Below are 23,246 nucleotides of genomic sequence, written 5' to 3'. Positions count from 1 at the left end.
CAAAAATTTTAATCATGCAGACTGGAATTAAATAAAAACACCATGCTGATACAATTTACCCTGAGAAAAATGTATATACGAGTTGAGAATACAACAGAATAGGACTAATTAGCACCACACCTGAATACAACAGAATAGGACTGATTAGCATCACACCTGAATACAACAGAATAAGACTAATTAGCATCACACCTGAATACAACAGAATAGGACTAATTAGCATCACACCTGAATACAACAGAATAAGACTAATTAGCACCACACCTGAAAACAACAGAATAGGACTAATTAGCATCACACTGAATACAACAGGACTAATTAGCACCACACCTGAATACAACAGAATAGGACTAATTAGCATCACACCTGAATACAATAGAATATGACTAATTAGCACCACACCTGAATACAAAAGAATAGGACTAATTAGCATCACATCTGAATACAAAAGAATAGGACTAATTAGCATCACACCTGAATACAACAGAATAGGACTAATTAGCACCATACCTGAATACAACAGAACAGGACAAATTAGCACCACACCTGAATACAACTGAATAGGACAAATTAGCACCACACTTGCAAGGTCATGCTTTGTTCTGAATTTGTCTGTCCATGGACATATCATATGCAAATTTTGTTCAAGTATCTTGACTGAAGTTCTTTACTGATAACGTCTTCAAGAGAGACACGTTATATTTTTAAAAAAGCAAATAGAGGTGAGGTAAGACTAATGAGGTAGATTCATTTAGTAAGGAGACTATGGTAAAATACACAATGTTACATAAATCAAAAATTTAGAAACAGATTAGAATTATCTACCTTTGTTATGCACGTAACCATAATCTTGTCACTCATTTTCATTACAATATTAATCAATAACAGTCAGCAACTTTTGTCATTAGAGTTAGGTTCATAGAACTCCACTGCAGTACCTGTGGAATTATCTTAAAGACTGCATGAAAGTTTTCATATTAATTAAGATTTTTTTTTCTTTTTACACTTAAAATGTTTAGCCATTAAGCACAGCAGCAAGGTCAATGACATCTAATTATTTTACCAGCTACTGAATCAGGATATGTGGAGGAGGGGGGATATTAAATTTCATTTTAAAAGAATGAATGTTACTGATTGGTGAACTAATTACAGAACAAAAAAAATAAATGTTTGTAATCATATGTAGGTTTGCAATGAAACTAATACTATTTAATATTATCAACATAGTGGGCACCTATAAGGAAATTCCTCTCAAAACCAAAGCCATGCATCGTATCATTATCAGGATTTTAAAAGTTTACTTTGGATTGATAATGTATGGAACAAAAGCACGTCTTTCTTTTTTTTTCATAATAATAATATCACTTTGGGATTGATAATGTATGGAACAAAAGCACGTTTTGCTGTTTTTATCACAATAATAATATCACAGCTTAAAGCAAATGAAAGGCCCACCCAGAAATAACTTAAAAGTATCAAAGTTGTGTAAATATGAAGAACATCTTGTATTGTCAAATGTAAGAAGTAATAACAGTAAATTTTTAGATGTTCATTTATCTCAGCTGTTCATTCAGAAAGTAAGCAAATGAAAACCTTAAAGTAAGCAATTGGAAACATTAAAACATACAACCTGTTTCTTCATTACAAACGTCAGTGACAAAAACGGTACTAACATTGTACTCACAGGTGCTAGTATCGTTGCTTAAGACTGACCTGCCATACATGTACTATATAATAACTATGAAGTACATGTATGACAGGTCAATTGTAAGCAACGATACGAGTACCTGTGATTTTACTAACCAATCATATACTCAATACAAAACCATTAGTTCCGAACCAAAATTAAAAATAAGACATTAATGAACTTACTTAGCATTCATTTATGCGTCAGGAAATAAATGCTCAAGTTAGTTCAATAAGGAAGACGGAATACAATGACTTGTGCCACTAATTGGATATCCTACTTCCTAATTTCTTCAAGATTGGGAAATAAAACTTTCCCTGAGCAGACCGAGGTCTATTTATAGTAATTGTCAAAGAAAGTGGGTAATATACTACCGAAATTGAGAACTAAAACTGAACCTAATAACTTAATTAGCGTGAAAACCTTGTGTGACATTTTTTACCGCTGTTAAATTGATTATTACAATGTATCACCATGAATAGCTTTGTCTCTACAAACGAAGCTGCATCATGAAACAGACTGAAGCTGGTGCGATACAATAAAGAAAGGTCACTAACAAAATTTAGTGATAAGACATTTATGGAAGAGAGATTATTTTCAAAACATTAAGTATATTGCTTAAGCGAATAAAAAGGACTTACAGAGGGACAAAATCGCCCCCTCCGGAGGTGATTGGCTAGGGAAATCAAGACGAAATGGACGACGAATCATGGCCAAATGGATATTCCAACTCAGTCGCCATTGGTGCTATTCCATTTACCAGACATACGTCGTATACAAAGTGACCTACTTTTGTTTTATAGCTTTAATTGTTCTTCAATATGTTTTCTAGTGCTGTTTAATTTTATATAAAAATATTCGAATAATAATAAATTATGTTTTCATTTCATTGAAAGCAATAATCGGTGTCAGAAATACTATTTCAGTTCACACTTACTAAAATGTTTCTCACTAGATAGAATGGCTAAATCGTTCTGTTGTTAGTATTCAATGCCAATCAACGGCTGCGATGTTGGTCACGTGATTGTTGCTTATTTCCTATCAAATGACAACAAGGTGCTTGTTTCGCTGCTCGTTTGGCCTTGCATGGCGGGGAGGGCTGAGTGGGCTGGGCAACAGACAGACAAACGCTTGTCGCTGTGGTCATGGGTAGGCACGCTCATGTGGCATTGTTAGGCGGTTCTCTGAAAATTGAGCAACAGTTTGTTCATCGTCTGGTACTCAAGCTGATTAAAGGAGACTTTTATCTCGCGTAGTAAAAAGTACCTTGAACATACGCGAATCGTGCAATACTTATTGATTATCTCTGAGCGATGGGGCTCTATAGGGTTGTTTTCAGCTTTTTCACGCTGTGCTGGGGTAGTGCTACAGTGCAAGACATTGATTCAAAAACATCAATATCATGGTAGATGTCATACATTGTAGGACTATGTCGGGGTTATGCTGTCTTAAACATTTAGCTAATGACGTTTAATCTATTCACATAGTTGCGCCACATAATTTGAAAGATATAATTAAATAAACGAGCAAAGAAGGAATATTCTGGTTTTTTTTTTTTAAAAGGTTAATTATTATTTTGTATGACACAATATATCTTTTTGCTGTCATAACCCTGACTCTAACCTTGTTGAATCTGTTAATCTGATATGTAAATGAGAAAATAATAATTAAATTATGATAATTATGGCCACAATGATGAAGATTTTGCATATAGAAAATGCTGGCAGCCAGATGATTCATCCCCCCAAATCTGTACTGATACTGATAGAAGCCATCCAGTATTGATACGGATGGGAGGGTGGGTGGTGTGTCATTTATCGGACTTACATAGAGACATCTGTACAACTTGTAAATGTTGTGACCATCAATAAATACGACATTTAATAGTGATATGAGTCACATTAAATGTGCAGTGTGTTGCATTAAATGTCACAAAGTAGCAATACTGGTAATGTTTTTAATGTTAGGTAAGCATACATAGAAATAGTCATATTTACCGCCAGTAATGATGTGGACAATGTAAATATAATAGATGCTGGTAAATGTACAGGCAATGACATTAAATGCTGGTAAGTGACAAAGAATACCACATCTGAAAGCCATTGTCAAACTGTGACAGTATGCTGCTTGTCACAATTTACCATGTTCAAAAATAGTGTCCATCCATATGACCATTTTGACAGTTTCCAAACAGACAGATGGGCAAGTATAGAAAAACGATACACTATTCATGTGCACCAAATATTGTACGAGAGAAACTGGTCAATGAATTTGCTGGTACTCAGACTAAAGAATACACAGTTGGATAAACAAGTGACATAATTGATCTCAATGTCTTCATTAAAATAAAGACAATTTAATGACAGCAACCCAGAGAAATTATTTTTTTCAACAGTATGACAGTTGCCAATGAGGCTGTACATTCTGAACAGCAGTTGTCATATGATGTTATGTCTGGGGGTAAATTTTACAATACCAGAGCTTATTGGTTGGGGGCACGCAGAGATGTCATGTGCCCCCTCTCCTAAAAATGAGTGTGAAACAACCTGAATGTTTTGTGGAGTAAGTTTTCTTTATGGTTACATGGTTAACATTATTCCATGGTTACTTGGTTAACATTATTCCATGGTTACATGGTTAACATTATGCCATGGTTAACGTTATTCCATGGTTACATAGTTAACATTATTCCCTGAAAATGCTTCTGAGTTTCAGATATACATGGTTCTGCTCTGTATGCATCTGATTTTATTGAGTTTAGATTTAATTATTACTGTTCTTTATTTCAGGGTGCAAATTCCTATGGGCAGCTAGGCAATGGAACACAGGAAGATGTTCTGAAACCAAGGGAGATAACTCCTTTTCCCTTGCCAGATCTTCCCATACTGATAACTGGAGGTGGTGGTCATACCTTGATCTTGACAGGTTAGTGGCTAATTGAATTATTAAACAAATATAATCCACTTTGTAACAGTAAATAAGTTAACATTTTTTTAAAAATGACATGCACTTATAAAGTATTTGACACTTTAAAAGGGAACAAATTTTTAATTTTGTTTGATATGAATAAAGATTAAAGAATAATGTTTCCAAATGAAATCGTTTAACAAAAATAATTTGAAATGGACAGAGCCTAAAATAGCAAGTGCAACTGACTAATTGTTGCTTCATGTGGCAGAATACATATCTTATTGAACACTATTGCCAGTACAAGAGTACAAGAACCTTGTAGAACACTACTGCCAGTACAAGAGTACAAGAACCTTGTAGAACACTAGAGCAGAACAAACATTGTAGAACACTACTGCCAGTACAAGAGTACAAAAACCTTGTAGAACACTAGAGCAGAACAAACCTTGTAGAACACTACTGCCAGTACAAGAACCTTGTAGAACACAGAGCATAACAAACCTTGTAGAACACTACTGCCAGTACAAGAACCTTATAGAACACTAGTGGCAAAACAAACCTTGTAGAACACAGAGCATAACAAACCTTGTAGAACACTACTGCCAGTACAAGAACCTTGTAGAACACTAGTGGCAAAACAAACCTTGTAGAACACAGAGCATAACAAACCTTGTAGAACACTACTGCCAGTACAAGAACATTGTAGAACACTAGTGGCAAAACAAACCTTGTAGAACACTACTGCCAGTACAAGAGTACAAGAACCTTGTAGAACACTAGAGCAGAACAAACATTGTAGAACACTACTGCCAGTACAAGAGTACAAGAACCTTGTAGAACACTAGTGGCAGAACAAACCTTGTAGAACACTACTGCCAGTACAAGAACCTTGTAGAACACAGAGCATAACAAACCTTGTAGAACACTACTGCCAGTACAAGAACCTTGTAGAACACTAGTGGCAAAACAAACCTTGTAGAACACTACTACCAGCACAAGAACATTATATAACACTTCTGCCAGTACAAAAACCTTATAGAACACTGCTGCCAGTACAAGAATATTATATAACACTAGTGGCAGAACAAACCTTGTAGAACACTACTGATAGCACAAGGACCTTGTAGAGCACTAACTGAATATGAATGGGAATATTGGCTTAATTGGGATTGGTGTTTCTTGCAGGTAAACATCAGATATGGTTGTGTGGTTCTAACAACAGAGGTCAGCTTGGCTTGGGAAACACATCAGATGTTGCTGTACCAACACTGGTTACTAGGCTACAAGATGAATCTGTTGTAGGAGTAACAGGAGGCTGGGATTTCTCCATGGCTGTCACTGGTATGTTACATGTTAATGGCTGTCACTGGTATGTTACCTGTCCATGGCTGTCACTGGTATGTTACATGTCCTTGGCTGTCACTGGTATGTTACCTGTCCATAGCTGTCACTGGTATGTTACATGTTCATGGCTGTCACTGGTATGTTACATGTCCATGGCTGTCACTGGTATGTTACATGTCCTTGGCTGTCACTGGTATGTTACATGTCCATGGCTGTCACTGGTATGTTACATGTCCTTGGCTGTCACTAGTATGTTACATGTCCTTGGATGTCACTGGTATGTTATATGTCCATGGCTGTCACCGGTATGTTACATGTCCTTGGCTGCCACTGGTATGTTATATGTCAAATAATTGGTTTTAAATGCCATAATGTCGAGAGAACATTAGAATCTTTTCTCCTCTCTGAATGCACCCACTTACTACACCCACTGACTTATTACACCCACCCACTTACTTGCTACACCCACCCACTTACTTACTACACCCACCCACTTATTTACTGCACCCACCCACTTAATTACTACACCCACCAACTTATTACACCTGCCCACTTACTTACTACAAAGCTATTCTGACTTCTTTCACAACACTTGCTTCAATGAATTGTGTGTGTGTGTGTGTTTGTCTGTGATTAACTTACAAGTGGGAATATAAATCTTTTTTAACAATGTGATAGATAAAGTGTGACTCTCATTACATAAATTTAAACCAGAAGTAACATAGTTAGCATGAGTTTCATGCTTAATAATTCCAAGAGTACATGTTCAAGTTGATTATTAAAGTTTTATTTATTTATTTAGAAGTAGAATGTTTGAAGTTTCATTAAGAATACTTGACCAACTATCATGTTTTTTTAAAGCTAAAGAGTCATCTACTTCAAGAAATGAAGCCAATTATCTTTCATCATTTGACTCTTTACACCATACTAAGCTTATCTTTCATCAGTAGACTTTTTTTAGGACTCTGAAGACTGTTTTTTTTAGGACTCCGAAGACTGGTTTTGATAGGACTCTGAAGACTGGTTTTGATAGGACTCTGAAGACTGGTTTTGATAGGAATTTGATCAGACTTGGTCAGTTGAGTATGACTATGAATGCAACTTTGCATATCCATGATATGGTCTTGTATCTGATTGGCTGATTTTTTTAGGACTCTGAAGACTGGTTTTGATAGGAATTTGATACAGCATCTAATTCGGGAGTATGGATTGGGATTTGAACTTGAATTTCGGGTTTTTGCTGACAAATTTTAGTCATATGTGACAAAGGAATAATAAAGGTTGTGGGATTTTGTTTCAAGCAGTCACTTTACTAATGAAACATCATATTGGATTAGCTACTAGAGGAAAGTCAATCTCAGTAGTATGATGTTCATGTCCAGTAATAAAAACAGTGCTTCTACTTTATAGTGCTGTTTTTGGAAGTGATAAAAGGAACCTGCATTATAAGTGAAGGTGCCCTCTGTGGAAGTCATACAAAGGGACCTGCATTATAAGCGAGGGCACCTTATATTGAGGGATGTACTGACTGCTGTGTCCTGATAGTGCAGACACAAATGTTAAGTATTTAATGGTATGGAATTACATTATAATTGGTTCTCATTAACCAAAAACATAAATTAAAATGAAATAAATGAACTATTTGATGATTAAGATGGATTAATTTAGTAGGATCCATGCCTGTAACCATGGCAGCAGAATAATCAGGGGCCTTATGGGGGAATCACTTGTTCTTTATAGAATGTATTGTATATTCTCAATTACTCTTAATGTAATGCATAATCCAGGTCTGTAGGTGCATTATTGGATGGCAAATCTGGGTCTGTGCAATTTGTAGTTGAACTCTCATAAGTGAGTATATATGGTAAATGTGTGAAAACTGCTTTTTCTCCCTTCAGCCACAGGAAAGTTGTACAGCTGGGGATCAAATGCATTTGGTCAGCTAGGAAGTACTGACAGAGGGAAGTTTTCACCTTTTCCTGTAGGTAACGCAGCCAAAGTTAACAGAGAATAGGTAGAAAGTAAAATATGTTGAAGCATGTAACAAGGTTGTAGCACAAGTAAATGTTAGTGATAGTGGTGAAACAGTACGCCTCTGCCTGACATCCATATTATTCACGATGCACAACCTACAATACAATACATTATCATTACAATACGATACATTATCATTACAATAAAATACAATATCATTACAATACAATACATTATCATTACAATACAATACAATATCATTACAATACGATACATTATCATTACACATATCATCTTGGTGGTCTTTTTATCTTTAGAAGATCTGTGCAGTAGGGTGGTGCCATTTTATGTGTGCTAACATAATGGTTGTATTTCTAGTATGCGGATTATAGGCAACATAGACCTATTGTATGCCATTGTCATCCAGGTTTTTAGAAAAAATGCTTCCAAACAGTAATAAAAAGGCAAACAATTGTTTCAGGTAAGATTTGTATCAATTCTTTGCCTCTTGTATTGATATATCAATATGGAAAATATATTATATCAATTGATTGTTTCACCCCTAGTTGGAGTATGTAACAAGGTTGTGTCAACAAGTAAATGTTAAAGTGAGTAACAAGGTTCTAGGAAAAGTAATTGTTAGAGTATGTAACAAGGTTGTAGGAAAGGTAAATGTTAAAGTATGTAACAAGGTTGTAGGAAAGGTAAGTGTTAGAGCATGTAACAAGGTTGTAGGAAAGTTAAATGTTAAAGTATGTAACAAGGTTGTAGGAAAAGTAAGTGTTAGAGTATATAACAAGGTTGTAGGAAAGGTAAATGTTAGAGTATGTAACAAGGTTTTAGGATAAGTAATTGTTAGAGTACATAGCAAGTTTGTAGGAAAGGTAAATGTTAGAGTATGTGACAAGGTTGTAGGAAAGGTAAATGTTAGAGTAGGTAACAAGGTTGTAGGAAAGGTAAGTGTTAGAGTAACAAGGTTGTAGGAAAGGTAAATGTTAGAGTATGTAACAAGGTAACAAGGTTGTAGGAAAGGTAAATGTTAGTACATAACAAGTTTGTAGGAAAGGTAAATGTTAGAGTATGTAACAATGTTGTAGGAAAGGTAAATGTTAGAGTATGTAACAAGGTTGTAAGAAAGGTAAATGTTAGAGTATGTAACAATGTTGTAGGAAAGGTAAATGTTAGAGTATGTAACAATGTAGCAGGAAAGGTAAGTGTTAGAGTATGTAACAAGGTTATAGGAAAGGTAAATGTTAGAGTATGTAACAAGGTTGTAGGAAAGGTAAATGCTAGAGTATGTAACAAGTTTGTAAGAAAGGTAAATGTAAGAGTATGTAACCAGGGATGGTCCTGGCTTTTAAAAAGCTGTCGCCAAAAAAATCACCAACCTCAATATTTTGTTGCCAATTTTCAAAAAGTGTCGCCAGAACAAGTAGTGTACATTTTTTCAAGTGTTAATTTAGTCTATTAATGTAACAGGCAATGAAAATTACAAAAGATGGGTTAGTTAATACTCTAATTACAACAAGCATTAACAAAATGTTACAAAGTGTTACATGAAGATCCGTCGCAATTTAGGGCTGCCCACTTGTTGAATGCAGTTTCAAAGTCTAATTTTTCACATCTGTACATGCTGATTCTCATTAAATTCTCGAGAGATGAGATGCAGAGTTTATTTCTGATGTCAGTTTTTATGAGGTTCATCTTACTGAATCCACATTCACAGTCTACAGTGCTGACAGGTGACACCAGTAGTCTCTCAGCAGCCCTCCCCCCCACCATGGCTAGCTTCACAAAGCTTGTAGTGAATTGCTTCCTAAATCCCAAGAATGATCACTGAATGCTGTATAAATTTTCTCGACAGGCAAAATAGGATCTCCATTCCCACAAATGAAACTTACATGAGTCAACACCTGGCAATATTGGACCGTATACATAAGCATAAATTCACACCCAATTTAGGGATTCTTTCACTCCTGTATTTTGAGAAATAAATAATTATTATTAGTTATGCAAAACTGTTCTTTTTTGCTATTTCTTGTTGCGGAGTTTAAGTCTCTGCAGCCGTAACACGGATTGATGGCAAAAGAAAAGATCAGTGAGTAAAATGCTGTACTGGCGACAGATATAATTGTGATTGAGATTTTTTCCATTTTGCTTTGTATTTATACGCAGTAGTCGGTACTTCAAAGGTTATCAGTTTTCTATGAAGGTTCAACAAAACTATTGTATTGGTATATGTAAAAAAAAAAAAACAACAGAAGGATTAGCCATTCAATTAATTGTATCTGTTCTATTCGCGTCTTCAGAAGTCGGTCAGTTGTAGGTATAGTGCGGTAGCATGATTGACTGTAACACAGCATACAGTACTCAGCCTAGATGTCAGCATAAGCAGATTATGATGTAACAATGCACAGTAAAGATGGTGTTGTCAATATGAACAAAGGATCGTTTGTGTAACAGATAGATTCCAATGCATTGTTTAGTCAAGTTTGTGGCTTCCTTTCATTCTCCCTTTTAATTTATCCAGTCCAAATCCATGATTGTATGTACAAATTAAATAACCAAAAAGTCTGTCACCAAAAAAATCGCCAGATGCCATATTTTTGTCGCCAATAAGGAAAAAAAATCGCAATTTGCGACATTGGCGAAGCCCAGGATGATCCCTGGTAACAATGTTATAGGAAAGGTAAATGTTAGAGTATGTAACAAGGTTATAAGAAAGGTAAATGTTAGAGTATGTAACAATGTTGTAGGAAAGGTAAGTGTTAGAGCATTTAACGTGGGTATGTGGGAAAGCCTGCCAGTAGCTTCTCGTGTGTCGGTGGTTCTTCCCTGGGTTTTCCAGGGTTCTTCCTCCACCAGTTATACTGGCCGCCATGTATAGCCTATCTTGTGCTGAAAAATGGCGTTAAACCCTAGAACAACAACAACAACAACAAGAGCATGTAACAAGGTTGAAGGAAAGGTAAATGTTAGAGTACATAACAAGGTTGTAGGAAAATTAAATGTTAGAACATGTAACAAGGTTGTACAAAAGGTAAATGTTAGAGTATGTAACAAGGTTGTAGGAAAGGTAAGTGTTAGAGCATGTAACAAGGTTGTAGGAAAGTTAAATGTTAAAGTATGTAACAAGGTTGTAGGAAAGGTAAATGTTAAAGATGTAACAATGTTATAGGAAAGGTAAATGTTAGAGTATGTAACAAGGTTGTAGGAAAGGTAAGAGTATGTAACAAGGTTGTAGGAAAGATAAGTGTTAAGAGTATGTAACAAGGTTGTAACAGCAACTAAGTAATGATGTATGACACTAACACTATAGTTAATTATGGGTCACACTATTCATGCATGCTTTGCACTTCATGTTGTAAATGCTAGAGTTAATTATGGGTGATCTGTTTCCAGAGGAAAGTAAAACACTTTTTTGATTATATGTACATGGCAAGTAAATGTTCTGTACCCTACACTTTGTTTTTCCAGTCATATGTGACCTTACTTTTCATAGGTTTGATGAATAATGATCAGTATTTAGGAAATCAACCTGGTCTATTTGAGTGTTGTTTCATCTGTCTCAGTAATATGGGTCTCATTTGGGTATGTTGTCTCATTAGCTGTCTCAGTAATATGGGTCTCGTTTGGGTATGTTGTCTCAATAGCTGTCTCAGTAATATGGGTCTCATTTGGGTATGTTGTCTCATTAGCTGTCTCAGTAATATGGGTCTAATTTGGTTATTATGTCTCATTAGCAGTCTCAGTAATATGGGTCTCATTTGGGTATGTTGTCTCATTAGCTGTCTCAGTAATATGGGTCTCATTTGGGTATGTTGTCTCATTAGCTGTCTCAGTAATATGGGTCTAATTTGGTTATTATGTCTCATTAGCTGTCTCAGTAATATTGGTCTCATTGGGGTTTGTTGTCTCATTAGCTGTCTCAGTAATATGGGTCTCATTTGGGTATGTTGTCTCATTGGCTGTCTCAGTAATATGGGTCTAATTTGGTTATTATGTCTCATTAGCAGTCTCAGTAATATGGGTCTCATTTGGGTATGTTGTCTCATTAGCTGTCTCAGTAATATGGGTCTCATTTGGGTATGTTGTCTCATTAGCTGTCTCAGTAATATGGGTCTAATTTGGTTATTATGTCTCATTAGCTGTCTCAGTAATATTGGTCTCATTGGGGTTTGTTGTCTCATTAGCTGTCTCAGTAATATGGGTCTCATTTGGGTATGTTGTCTCATTGGCTGTCTCAGTAATATGGGTCTCATTTGAGTGTTGTCTCATTAGCTGTCTCAGTAATATGGGTCTCATTTGGTTATGTTGTTTCATTAGTGGTCTCAGTAATATGGGTCTCATTTGGGTATGTTGTCTCATTTGCTGTCTCAGTAATATGGGTCTCATTTGGTTATGTTGTCTCATTAGTGGTCTCAGTAATATGGGTCTCATTTGGTTATGTTGTCTTATTAGCTGTCTCAGTAATATGGGTCTCATTTGGTTATGTTGTTTCATTAGCTGTCTCAGTAATATGGGTCTCATTTGGGTATGTTGTCTCATTAGCAGTCTCAGTAATATCGGTCTTATTTGGTTATGTTGTCTCATTAACGGTCTCAGTAATATTGGTCTCATTTGGTTGTCTCATTAGCGGTCTCAGTAATATGGGTCTCATTTGGGTATGTTGTCTCATTAGTCTCAGTAATACGGGTCTTATTTGGGTATGTTGTCTCATTAGCAGTCTCAGTAATATGGGTCTCATATGGGTATGTTGTCTCATTAGCAGTCTCAGTAATACGGGTCTCATTTGGGTATGTTGTCTCATTAGCGGTCTCAGTAATATGGGTCTCATTTGGGTTTCCCACATTTTACTTAAATCTGGTTTACATATTTCTCTCAATAGTTTTAATATTCTTTATTAGGACGACTGAGATGAGATTAATAATTTTTTTAAGATTAAATCTCCATTTTGCTATTGCTGTGGTTTTCATTAAATCTGTAATGTCCTAGATCCTAAAGCAGCCAACAAGGGAAGTAATTTGAAGCAAGATGTTAAACTGCATTTGGACTCTATGGTTTTAACTAAAGGGTATTAAAACCAAAATTTGTTGCTAGTAAAAACATTATTTTCATTTATCAGCATTAATTGTTAAATTTTACATTTGATACTGTGTGTAATATTAATTTTTGTCGTGTTTAGGGATTGTATTTTTTATTTTCAGGCATGTGTATCCATAAGCTCCACTTATCATATAACCAGCGTTGCAGCAGGGATGAGGCATGCTGTAGCCATCACAGGTATTAGAACAAAACAGAATTTATTAAACAAGTTGGGTGATTCCACATCTGTCAAAAATTATTGCATCTTATGAGGAAATGTTGGACCCAATTGAATGGAAAGTAGGTTGAATGTATCATAATGAAATTGTTACTCACAATAAAGTTGTTTCCCACATTAAGTTGTTTCCCACAATAAAGTTGTTTCCCACATGAAAGTTGTTTCCCACATTAAAGTTGCTTTCTGAAATTTGCTTACTTGATAAATAGGGAGATTGTCATGAATATATTTGAGTCCTTAACCCATGTGTAGCACAGGTCTATTGATAAAGAGTTTAAAATATAGGATTGTTGTTGTTATTGTGGGGTTTATCGCCATTTTTCAGCACACGATAGGCTATGCATGGCAGCCAGTATTAGTGGTGGAGGAAGAACCCAGGAAAATCCTGGGAAGAACCACTGACCCACGAGAAGCTACTGGCAAGCTTTCTCACATACCCACATTGGCCGAATCCTAGACTTGAACCCATGCAGACAGAGGTGAGATGGCAGTGATCCGTAACAGAGAGAGCTTTAGACCACTCAACCACTCTGGGCCCTTCTAGGATTGTTGGTTTGTTTTTAGTGGCACTTGATTGGACTATAGGAAATGTGTGCTACATGTTTGTTTTTTCTAAAGTCACTCATAGGCAGCCAACCCTGATTGACCTGGAGAGGTAGAGTGTCTGTGAATTTTGGATTACACGCCTGACGCTGTACCAACTGAGCTACTACAGTTTCACTGTTTAAAATACAAATCTTGCATTTTCGAGAAATCAGTATTTGAGAAATTTCAATCAGAATTGAACATAGATTTTGTCATTTCCTTGGTATTGGACTGTATTGTCATTACAGGGAATGTTATTGGATTGTATTGTCATTACAGTGACTGTTATTTGATTGTATTGTCATTACAGGGACTGTTATTGGATTGTATTGTCATTACAGTGACTGTTATTGGATTGTATTGTCATAACAGTGACTGTTGTTGGATCGTATTGTCATTACAGTGACTGTTATTGGATTGTATTGTCATTACATGGACTGTTATTGGATTGTATTGTCATTACAGTGACTGTTATTGGATTGTATTGTCATTCCAGTGACTTGTTCAATTGTATTGTCATTACAGTGACTGTTATTGGATTGTATTGTCATTACAGTGACTTATTGGATTGTATTGTCATTACATGGACTGTTGTTGGATTGTATTGTCATTACATGGACTTGTTGGATTGTATTGTCATTACAGTGACTGTTATTGGATTGTATTGTCATTACAGTGACTGTTATTGGATTGTATTGTCATTACATGGACTGTTGTTGGATTGTATTGTCATTACAGTGACTGTTATTGGATTGTATTGTCATTACATGGACTGTTGTTGGATTGTATTGTCATTACAGTGACTTATTGGATTGTATTGTCATTACATGGACTGTTGTTGGATTGTATTGTCATTACAGTGACTGTTATTGGATTGTATTGTCATTACAGTGACTGTTGTTGGATTGTATTGTCGTTACAGTGACTGTTATTGGATTGTATTGTCATTACAGTGACTTATTGGATTGTATTGTCATTACAGTGACTGTTATTGGATTGTATTGTCATTACAGTGACTGTTGTTGGATTGTATTGTCATTACAGTGACTGTTATTCGATTGTATTGTCATTACAGTGACTGTTATTCGATTGTATTGTCATTACAGTGACTGTTATTGGATTGTATTGTCATTACAGTGACTGTTGTTGGATTGTATTGTCATTACAGTGACTTATTCGATTGTATTGTCATTACAGTGACTGTTATTGGATTGTATTGTCATTACAGTGACTGTTGTTGGATTGTATTGTCATTACAGTGATTGTTGTTGGATTGTATTGTCATTACAGTGACTTATTCGATTGTATTGTCATTACAGTGACTGTTATTGGATTGTATTGTCATTACAGTGACTGTTGTTGGATTGTATTGTCATTACAGTGACTGTTATTGGATTGTATTGTCTTTACAGTGACTGTTATTGGATTGTATTGTCATTACAGTGACTGTTATTGGATTGTATTGTCATTACAGTGACTGTTGTTGGATTGTATTGTCATTACAGTGACTGTTATTGGATTGTATTGTCATTACAGTGACTGTTATTGGATTGTATTGTCATTACAGGGACTGTTATTTGATTGTATTGTCATTACAGGGACTGTTATTGGATTGTATTGTCATTACATGGACTGTTATTGGATTGTATTGTCATTACAGTGACTGATATTGGATTGTATTGTCATTACAGTGACTTATTGGATTGTATTGTCATTACATGGACTGTTGTTGGATTGTATTGTCATTACATGGACTTGTTGGATTGTATTGTCATTACAGTGACTGTTATTGGATTGTATTGTCATTACAGTGACTGTTATTGGATTGTATTGTCATTACATGGACTGTTGTTGGATTGTATTGTCATTACAGTGACTGTTATTGGATTGTATTGTCATTACATGGACTGTTGTTGGATTGTATTGTCATTACAGTGACTTATTGGATTGTATTGTCATTACATGGACTGTTGTTGGATTGTATTGTCATTACAGTGACTGTTATTGGATTGTATTGTCATTACAGTGACTGTTGTTGGATTGTATTGTCGTTACAGTGACTGTTATTGGATTGTATTGTCATTACAGTGACTTATTGGATTGTATTGTCATTACAGTGACTGTTATTGGATTGTATTGTCATTACAGTGACTGTTGTTGGATTGTATTGTCATTACAGTGACTGTTATTGGATTGTATTGTCATTACAGTGACTGTTATTGGATTGTATTGTCATTACAGGGACTGTTATTTGATTGTATTGTCATTACAGGGACTGTTATTGGATTGTATTGTCATTACAGTGACTGTTATTGGATTGTATTGTCATTACAGTGACTGTTGTTGGATTGTATTGTCATTACAGTGACTTGTTGGATTGTATTGTCATTACAGTGACTGTTATTGGATTGTATTGTCATTACAGTGACTGTTATTGGATTGTATTGTCATTACAGTGACTGTTATTGGATTGTATTGTCATAACAGGGACTGTTATTGGATTGTATTGTCATTACATGGACTGTTGTTGGATTGTATTGTCATTACAGTAACTGTTATTGGATTGTATTGTCATAACAGGGACTGTTATTGGATTGTATTGTCATAACAGGGACTGTTATTGGATTGTATTATCATAACAGGGACTGTTATTGGATTGTATTGTCATTACATGGACTGTTATTGGACTGTTGCATGATATTTGGCTAGTACATATTGAATTTTGAAGTGCATGCTTTGCTTTTTTTATTTTATTCATTTCAGGTTCAGGAGAGGTGTTTACCTGGGGCCACGGTAAAAGGGGCCAGTTAGGGATACTAATAGAAGGAGAAATACCAGACAAACTACCCACACCTTACCAAGGTATTACGTGCAGGTGATTGAATTTGCTATCAGTTATGCTCCAGATGGAAGCAATATGAATATAAGATAAAAACAGTGCAGTTTAAATAGCCTCTCATTATGTATATAGTTATGTAATCTCTCTCATCTCCTCACACCATTATATGCTGAAAAACATGAATTGTCTGACACCCTCTGATTTAAATATAAAATACAATGAAAACTCAGCCATTTTGGGGGCAGTTTCATTGTTCGTTATTGATTACACCGCTCCCTCGATAACTCATGCCTGGATAACTCGCGATCCCGCTTATAACGTGGTGTCTGTCTTGGCTCCTGATTTTTTCCAGAGAAAATGTATTTAAAATATCTTTAAAACATGCTGAACATGAAAAAATTACGATAAGAATTGATAAATTAAACCTTGATACATTGCTCGTTTTATCATTGAAAATAGTGATTAATGCCCGTAAAAATATAATCCATATTTTAAAATTTGCAAGTTCTAAATAAGAATTAATTTCAGAGATCTCGAAAACGCTTAATTATGCGTATTTGGACGCCAGTTTTTTATCCTTAGTGGAGAATCAACTGATGTTAATAATGAAGTCATCGAAGACTGGAACAAAAGACTAAACGATATATGCAGGGGATATGACTGCAAGGATATTTTTAATTGTGATGAGACTGGTTTGTTTTTTAGACTGTTGCCAACAAAGTGACAGATGATGTGATCTGTAACATAATTATAGTTTTAAAACTATATCAATGGTTATTCATAGCATTCTTTTGAAAATGATGAAACAGTTTTTTTTTTACATTTATTTCACAACATGCATGTTATTTTTTAATGAAAATATTAAATGTTTTAGAATTAAATGTACTTGTGACTTTCTTCGTATGTATTTACTATTCGCATTTGTCATCCCCCTCTAGAAAGGCCACCCTCATTATAAGGCCACTTCCCTGCTGCATTAGGGGTGGCCTTATAAGAGGGGGACTACTGTATTAGTATTTATATGAAAGTTAAAAATCGACAAATAAGCCAGTAATTTTCTTTTAATTGATTTTGATATTTTCTGTTTTTGTTACGAAAAATGTCATTTTTACAAACTTGAAAACATACCGTATATACTTGCATATAAGCTGAATAATTTAGGAAAAATTAAAGGCTTTGAAGTAAGTGGGTCAGCTTCTCTGCGGACCGATGTCTAAACTTGACAGTTTTTAGATACTTTTGGTGTCTACTGTAATGGCTGTAAATCCTAGGACACGAAACAGTAAAAAGAAAATTCCATGTTATAAGACACAGGCATATAAAAAATAACTTTCGTTAACCTGACATTTGTTAAACTGTTATAAAGTACTATGATTGAATTTGTTATTATTTTGCAAGTGCATATTTTCTGATTTCTCTAACATGAAATTAAATAAAGGTAAATACAGACTTCATAATTTGCAGGACAGTTGAGTTTACCTGGGAGACTAGGCTGAACTATAATGTACAGTCCTTACACAGTGCAAAGCATGCATAGCATCACTTAAATCCTTATTTATTCCCAAACATATGAGATGCAGATTTTGGTTTATTCATTGTTTCAACCAAATTGCATTCTTCCAGATGACATTTCGGCTAGTCCTTAATAGCTGTTTCATTTACATTGGATCACGTGCTCATGAGTTACTCATTTTCAATGATATAAGCAGTCCTACAAACTGAGGTAATATTTTAAAAAAGGTATGCACGTTTAATTGTACAAGGCACAAAACCACAAAGAGGGGTAATAATAAAGGCTAAAATTCTCAGAGATCAACTAAGATCAACATCAATCAATTTTAGTCTTGTGTTTTAGCTGAACAAACATCATAACTTTCCACACAACGGAAAGCTTGATGTTTCAGCGTATCCTATGTTGATAGTCAGCGAATTTGTCTTTCGTTTTGTGACAGCAATACAGGCCTGTTAATCAAAACCCTGAAACTGGCTTCTGATAAGAGTGAATTTTGACTGGCAACTATACAAGTACAGTTATGTGTAATTGCCTTTCATTCCAAAATATTAACACAATTACCATAATTTTGTAAAATGGAGTGTAAGGCATACCTGTGAACTTTTCAAAAGCCAAGTATGGAGACTGAATAAAAAAGATTGGGACCTAAAGTCGGGAGGTTTCTCATGGCATTTTTCAAGCCTTGTTTTCACTAAATATTGATCATTCTTCCTGGTCCAATATACGTGAAATTCGCAAAAAGACTTCCAATTTCTCCCTGTGACGCACCATATTTTACCCCAGGACATGACATATTTTCATATTTTGGTCAGCTTTGGTCAAACTGCACAATAGCTAAGATTAGTCTTAAATAAACAAGCAAGAAAGCTAGCATGACTAATTAAAAGTTAATCCTTATCGATGCAGCTATGTTGTGAAAACGACTGGCCCTCCATCAGAATTCAAAGAAACCATGTTCTACACTATTGTGTGTTATGCAAGCACCAGCAATTGATTGGCAAATAAAGGATTCCCAATTTTGTTGAACTAAATTACCAAAATAACCAGCCTCATGGTACCTTACATGTTGCAACTATTTTCCCCTCTTTGTATATCCAACCTTATTTCATTATTATCAACTCGCAAAGCATTTAGTATTGTTTATTATAAAACGTGTTTCGAATTAGTTTTTTGATGACACAGTTGCTGCATGGTATATATTTTCATTCCTTCTTTTAGTTTAAGCAGTGTAATTAACATTGGCATATATGGTATAAGTTTCTTTCGTGGGAATGGCGCTTTAGCATATGGAGTTAAAGCATTCGTAGTGATCACTCTTGGGACTGAAATTAATTGTGAACGATTTTATATATGTTGTGGTTTATTTTTTGTTCTATTTTTTTTTAGAATAAAAAGTAATTTATGTGAATACTGTTTAAACGTAACATTCTATTTAGTGAAGAAGCGATTTCTTTCTGGTAAAGTAATTATTTTGTCACAACAATAATTCACAGGTGATACAACAGAACATGTAAGACTTTTCTTGTTTAGAAGAAATGAAAATCAAAGACATAATGTAATAATTGAGAGTTCTCTGCAAAAAATCGGAAGATATGAAATCAGGAGGTAGGCATGGAGCGACTCTCAAAATCAGGAGGGTTTTTTTTTCCCTTCTGGCGTGAAAGTTGACAGGTACGGTGTAAGGTCACTTACTTCAAAGCAAACTACAACTCATCTTTTTGCGATATCAGCATAATTTTCAAAGCATTATTTCTGAAACTTCAATATTGTATTATGAAAATATCATTAAAGTTTAGCGCTATGGTGCCCATGATTCGACTCCATGGGATGTGCTTAATTCAGCACGCAATCAAATCTACAATGTACATGCAGTGGCGCCAATATATAAATACGTACAGTAGTCTAATTGCGAGCATTGAATCAAACCGTATTGACATTCGTTGTTTTGTCATACTGGGATTACATTTTAAAGTGTTGGGTAATTACAATTTCAAAGCAAAGAAAAAACGTAATTACTGGTGCACTGATATAAAATGTCCAATGCAGTAATGCATAAACAAAATATAATCAAGTCAAAAGGGAGAGGTAGTGTAATTGCTAAATTCTTGTCACTGTTTGATCAGATTATACACAAATCTAACTTATGCAAAAACAATAAGAAAACAGAAAATTAAATAAATTACTTAAGTATACATGTAATTTTTGTTAAATATAAGTTTACCTAAATAAACACATTTAGAAATTACCTCGTGCATCTTGAGATGTCTCTGAGTTGTGGGTCGGCTTATACGTGGGTCATGCACTTTTTAGTGTTTATGCCTGTTCAGTTTGGGGGGTTGGCTTATATGTGAACGGCTTTATACGTGAGTATATACAGTGGTTTTGTTTTCCACATCATTATTAATCGTTAAGCTTACAGAAACTCTGATTGGCAGAAACCCTGATTGGCTAATTGGCAGAAACCCTGATTGGCTTATTGGCAGAAACTCTGATTGGCTGATTGGCAGAAACCCTGATTGGCTGATTGACAGAAACCCTGATTGGCTGATTGACAGAAACTCTGATTGGCTGATTGGCAGAAACCCTGATTGGGTTATTGGCAGAAACCCTGATTGGTTGATTGGCAGAAACTCTGATTGGCTGATTGGCAGAAACTCTGATTGGGTTATTGGCAGAAACCCTGATTGGCTGATTGGCAGAAACTCTGATTGGCTGATTGGCAGAAACTCTGATTGGCTGTTGTGAGGTTGTGATGATGTCCAATGCAATAATGCTTTTACAAAATATAATCGAGTCAAAAGGGAGAGGTAGTGTGATTGCTAAATTCTTGTCACTGTTTGATCAGATTATACACAAATCTAACTTACGCAGAAACAATAAGAAAACAGAAAATTAAATAAATTACTTAAGTATACATGTAATTTTTGTTAAATATAAGTTTGCCTAAATAAACACATTTAGAACGTACCTCATGCATCTTGAGATGTCTCAGAGTTGTGGGTCGGCTTATATGCGGGTCATGCACTTTTTAGTGTTTATACCTGTTAAGTTTGGGGGGTCGGCTTATATGTGAACGGGCTTATATGCGAGTATATACGGTGGTTTTGTTTTCTACATCATTATTAATGGTTAAGCTTACAGAAACTCTGATTGGCTGATTGGCAGAAACTGATTGGGTTATTGGCAGAAACCCTGATTGGCAGAAACTCTGATTGGCTGATTGGCAGAAACCCTGATTGGCTGATACTGGTGATTCAGGACCAATAAGAGTACAAGTCTGAAATGGTCTGTCATTGATTTAATACAGATGTTGTGATGCAGTGAAATAGTTAGAATTTAAAGCGTAAAAACAAAATAGTCCAAAGAAAAAAACTTGAATAGTTCATATATCATGATTGATCATTTGAAATTGTAATCAAATTATGATTTGTTGATTTTCATTTGTTTTGCTTAATTGTCACACCCTTATATATCCCGGTGGTAACATGTATCAAGATTAAGTTAAGGTATTGTTGTTTCTGTTTATGTTTTTGCCTGTTTTACATGTTGGGGTGGATGTGGTGGGAGTATATCATAGCATGGAATATAGGTCAGACACTGACATAGAAATGTTTTCTTTATATTTAAACTAGACCTTCAAACAATGTTTTCAATGAAAATACATCAGAATACTTAAGCCCGGTAACGACTAAGATATATTTCAGTCAAACTTCCTGAGGATGTCAACCAGATCTTCGATGTTGTAGCAGGATCCTATCACACAGGTGTGAACACAGGTAAGAAATTCAAAATGTGCTTTGAATTATTTTGGGCCCTGGCTAGCACATGGAAAACACTATTCAAACTTCATTGGCCCAAGAACCAGCACATGTAAGAGTTATCTGTTAACTAACCAGCACATGTAAGAGTTATCTGTTAACTAACCAATGTACATGATCCTGCTAAGTTACCCTTCTTCCTTCATCTCTAAAATGTGTTTTTGTCTATAGGAAAAAAATCCAAGGAATATTTGCATTTAATATGTGAGTTGTATGGACAGATTGTGTTTATTTATTGTTGAAGTACGGAAATTTATGACATTGATATTGGCATCATTTATCATTTGATTATTAAAAATTGGTATCTTTAATATGTATAGAAATTTAATATTGATTCATATAGTTTTATGAAATTGACAAACTATTAAGACAAGATGTGACAATTAAGACAGGTGTGACAATTAAGACAGGTGAGACAATTAAGACGAGGTGTCACAATTAAGACGAGGTGTCACAATTAAGACGAGGTGTCACAATCAAGACAAAGTGTTACAATCAAGACAAGGTGGTAAACACTTGCCAGATGTGTTCCCATAGTGGTACCATTGTCTCTATAGCCGAGAGAACACAATATTCTGACTTTCTCACCATGTCTCATCAGCCTGGCGAAACTGAGCTATAACTTTTTACAACTTTCTCACCATGTCTCATCAGTCTGGCGAAACCATGCTATAACCTTTTACAACTTTCTCACCATGTCTCATCAGCCTGGTGAAACCATGCTATAACTTTTTACAACTTTTTCACCATGTCTCATCAGTCTGGCAAAACCATGCTATAACTTTTTCACCTTGTCTTAATGCTCTGGAGAAGCTGTCCTATGATTTTCTTGCTTTTTCTCAATAGCCCTGAGAAGCCATGTTGTGATTTTCTCACATCCCCTGTCACTGTGGATAAAGTTTGTCCAGGCAGAACACCCATGCAAAAAATCCTTATCCTGTTTCTCACATGGCTTTTATCCTACTATATGATGCCATAATAGCATTTTGATTGGTGTATTGCTGCTCTGACTTCTTTTGATGACATTACATATGATGTCATATCATCTCATCATCTGTTATTTTTCTGTTTAATTTCAGAACTGAAGTTTTCCATGTATGCTTAATCATGCTTGCCAGGTTTACAGTGTTCACCGCATCCTGTACACTTTTTCAAGATCAAAACATGTTTACGGGATGATTTTGAATACTTAAACCTTACCATTTGGGGGCCATTTTGTGTACACCCCATGCATTTTGATCCAGAATATGAGA

The 23,246-nt window shown here is 35.2% G+C and overlaps 2 protein-coding genes and 1 pseudogene across 6 annotated transcripts in view; 2 read left to right on the top strand and 1 right to left on the bottom strand.

Annotated features, from left to right (window-relative positions):
• The window catches only part of LOC149792452 (nuclear transcription factor Y subunit alpha-like), a 69,863-nt gene extending 67,435 nt beyond the window's left edge, over positions 1-2,428 (bottom strand). For all 3 annotated transcript variants that reach the window (XR_016423570.1, XM_089971032.1, XM_089971034.1), the window contains exon 1: positions 2,329-2,428. The gene's annotated coding sequence lies outside the window, so the exon portion shown is untranslated. The remainder of the gene's footprint in view (positions 1-2,328) is intronic.
• Positions 2,429-2,721: 293 nt separating this feature from the next.
• Positions 2,722-23,246, top strand: part of LOC149792450 (secretion-regulating guanine nucleotide exchange factor-like) — a 37,022-nt gene continuing 16,497 nt past the window's right edge. For 2 of the 3 annotated variants that reach the window (XR_016423569.1, XM_089971030.1), the window contains exons 1-7: positions 2,722-2,836; positions 4,477-4,612; positions 5,783-5,938; positions 7,840-7,922; positions 13,123-13,198; positions 16,587-16,685; positions 21,880-21,951. Coding sequence is in view for 2 of the 3 variants with exons in the window: in XM_089971030.1 (XP_089827156.1) it covers positions 2,774-2,836; positions 4,477-4,612; positions 5,783-5,938; positions 7,840-7,922; positions 13,123-13,198; positions 16,587-16,685; positions 21,880-21,951 (685 nt within the window). In the remaining variant the exon portion in view is untranslated. The remainder of the gene's footprint in view (positions 2,837-4,476; positions 4,613-5,782; positions 5,939-7,839; positions 7,923-13,122; positions 13,199-16,586; positions 16,686-21,879; positions 21,952-23,246) is intronic. The other variant, XM_089971031.1, reaches the window with a different exon arrangement.
• Positions 10,575-12,831, top strand: LOC149792451 (uncharacterized; annotated as a pseudogene).

This window comes from Sinohyriopsis cumingii, chromosome 9 (assembly GCF_028554795.1).
Source record: "Sinohyriopsis cumingii isolate HCF-2022 chromosome 9, ASM2855479v2, whole genome shotgun sequence".
Taxonomy (NCBI): Eukaryota; Metazoa; Mollusca; class Bivalvia; order Unionida; family Unionidae; genus Sinohyriopsis; species Sinohyriopsis cumingii.
The sequence above is the reverse complement of the archived record's forward strand: the minus strand, read 5'-3'. Positions and strand labels throughout refer to the sequence as shown.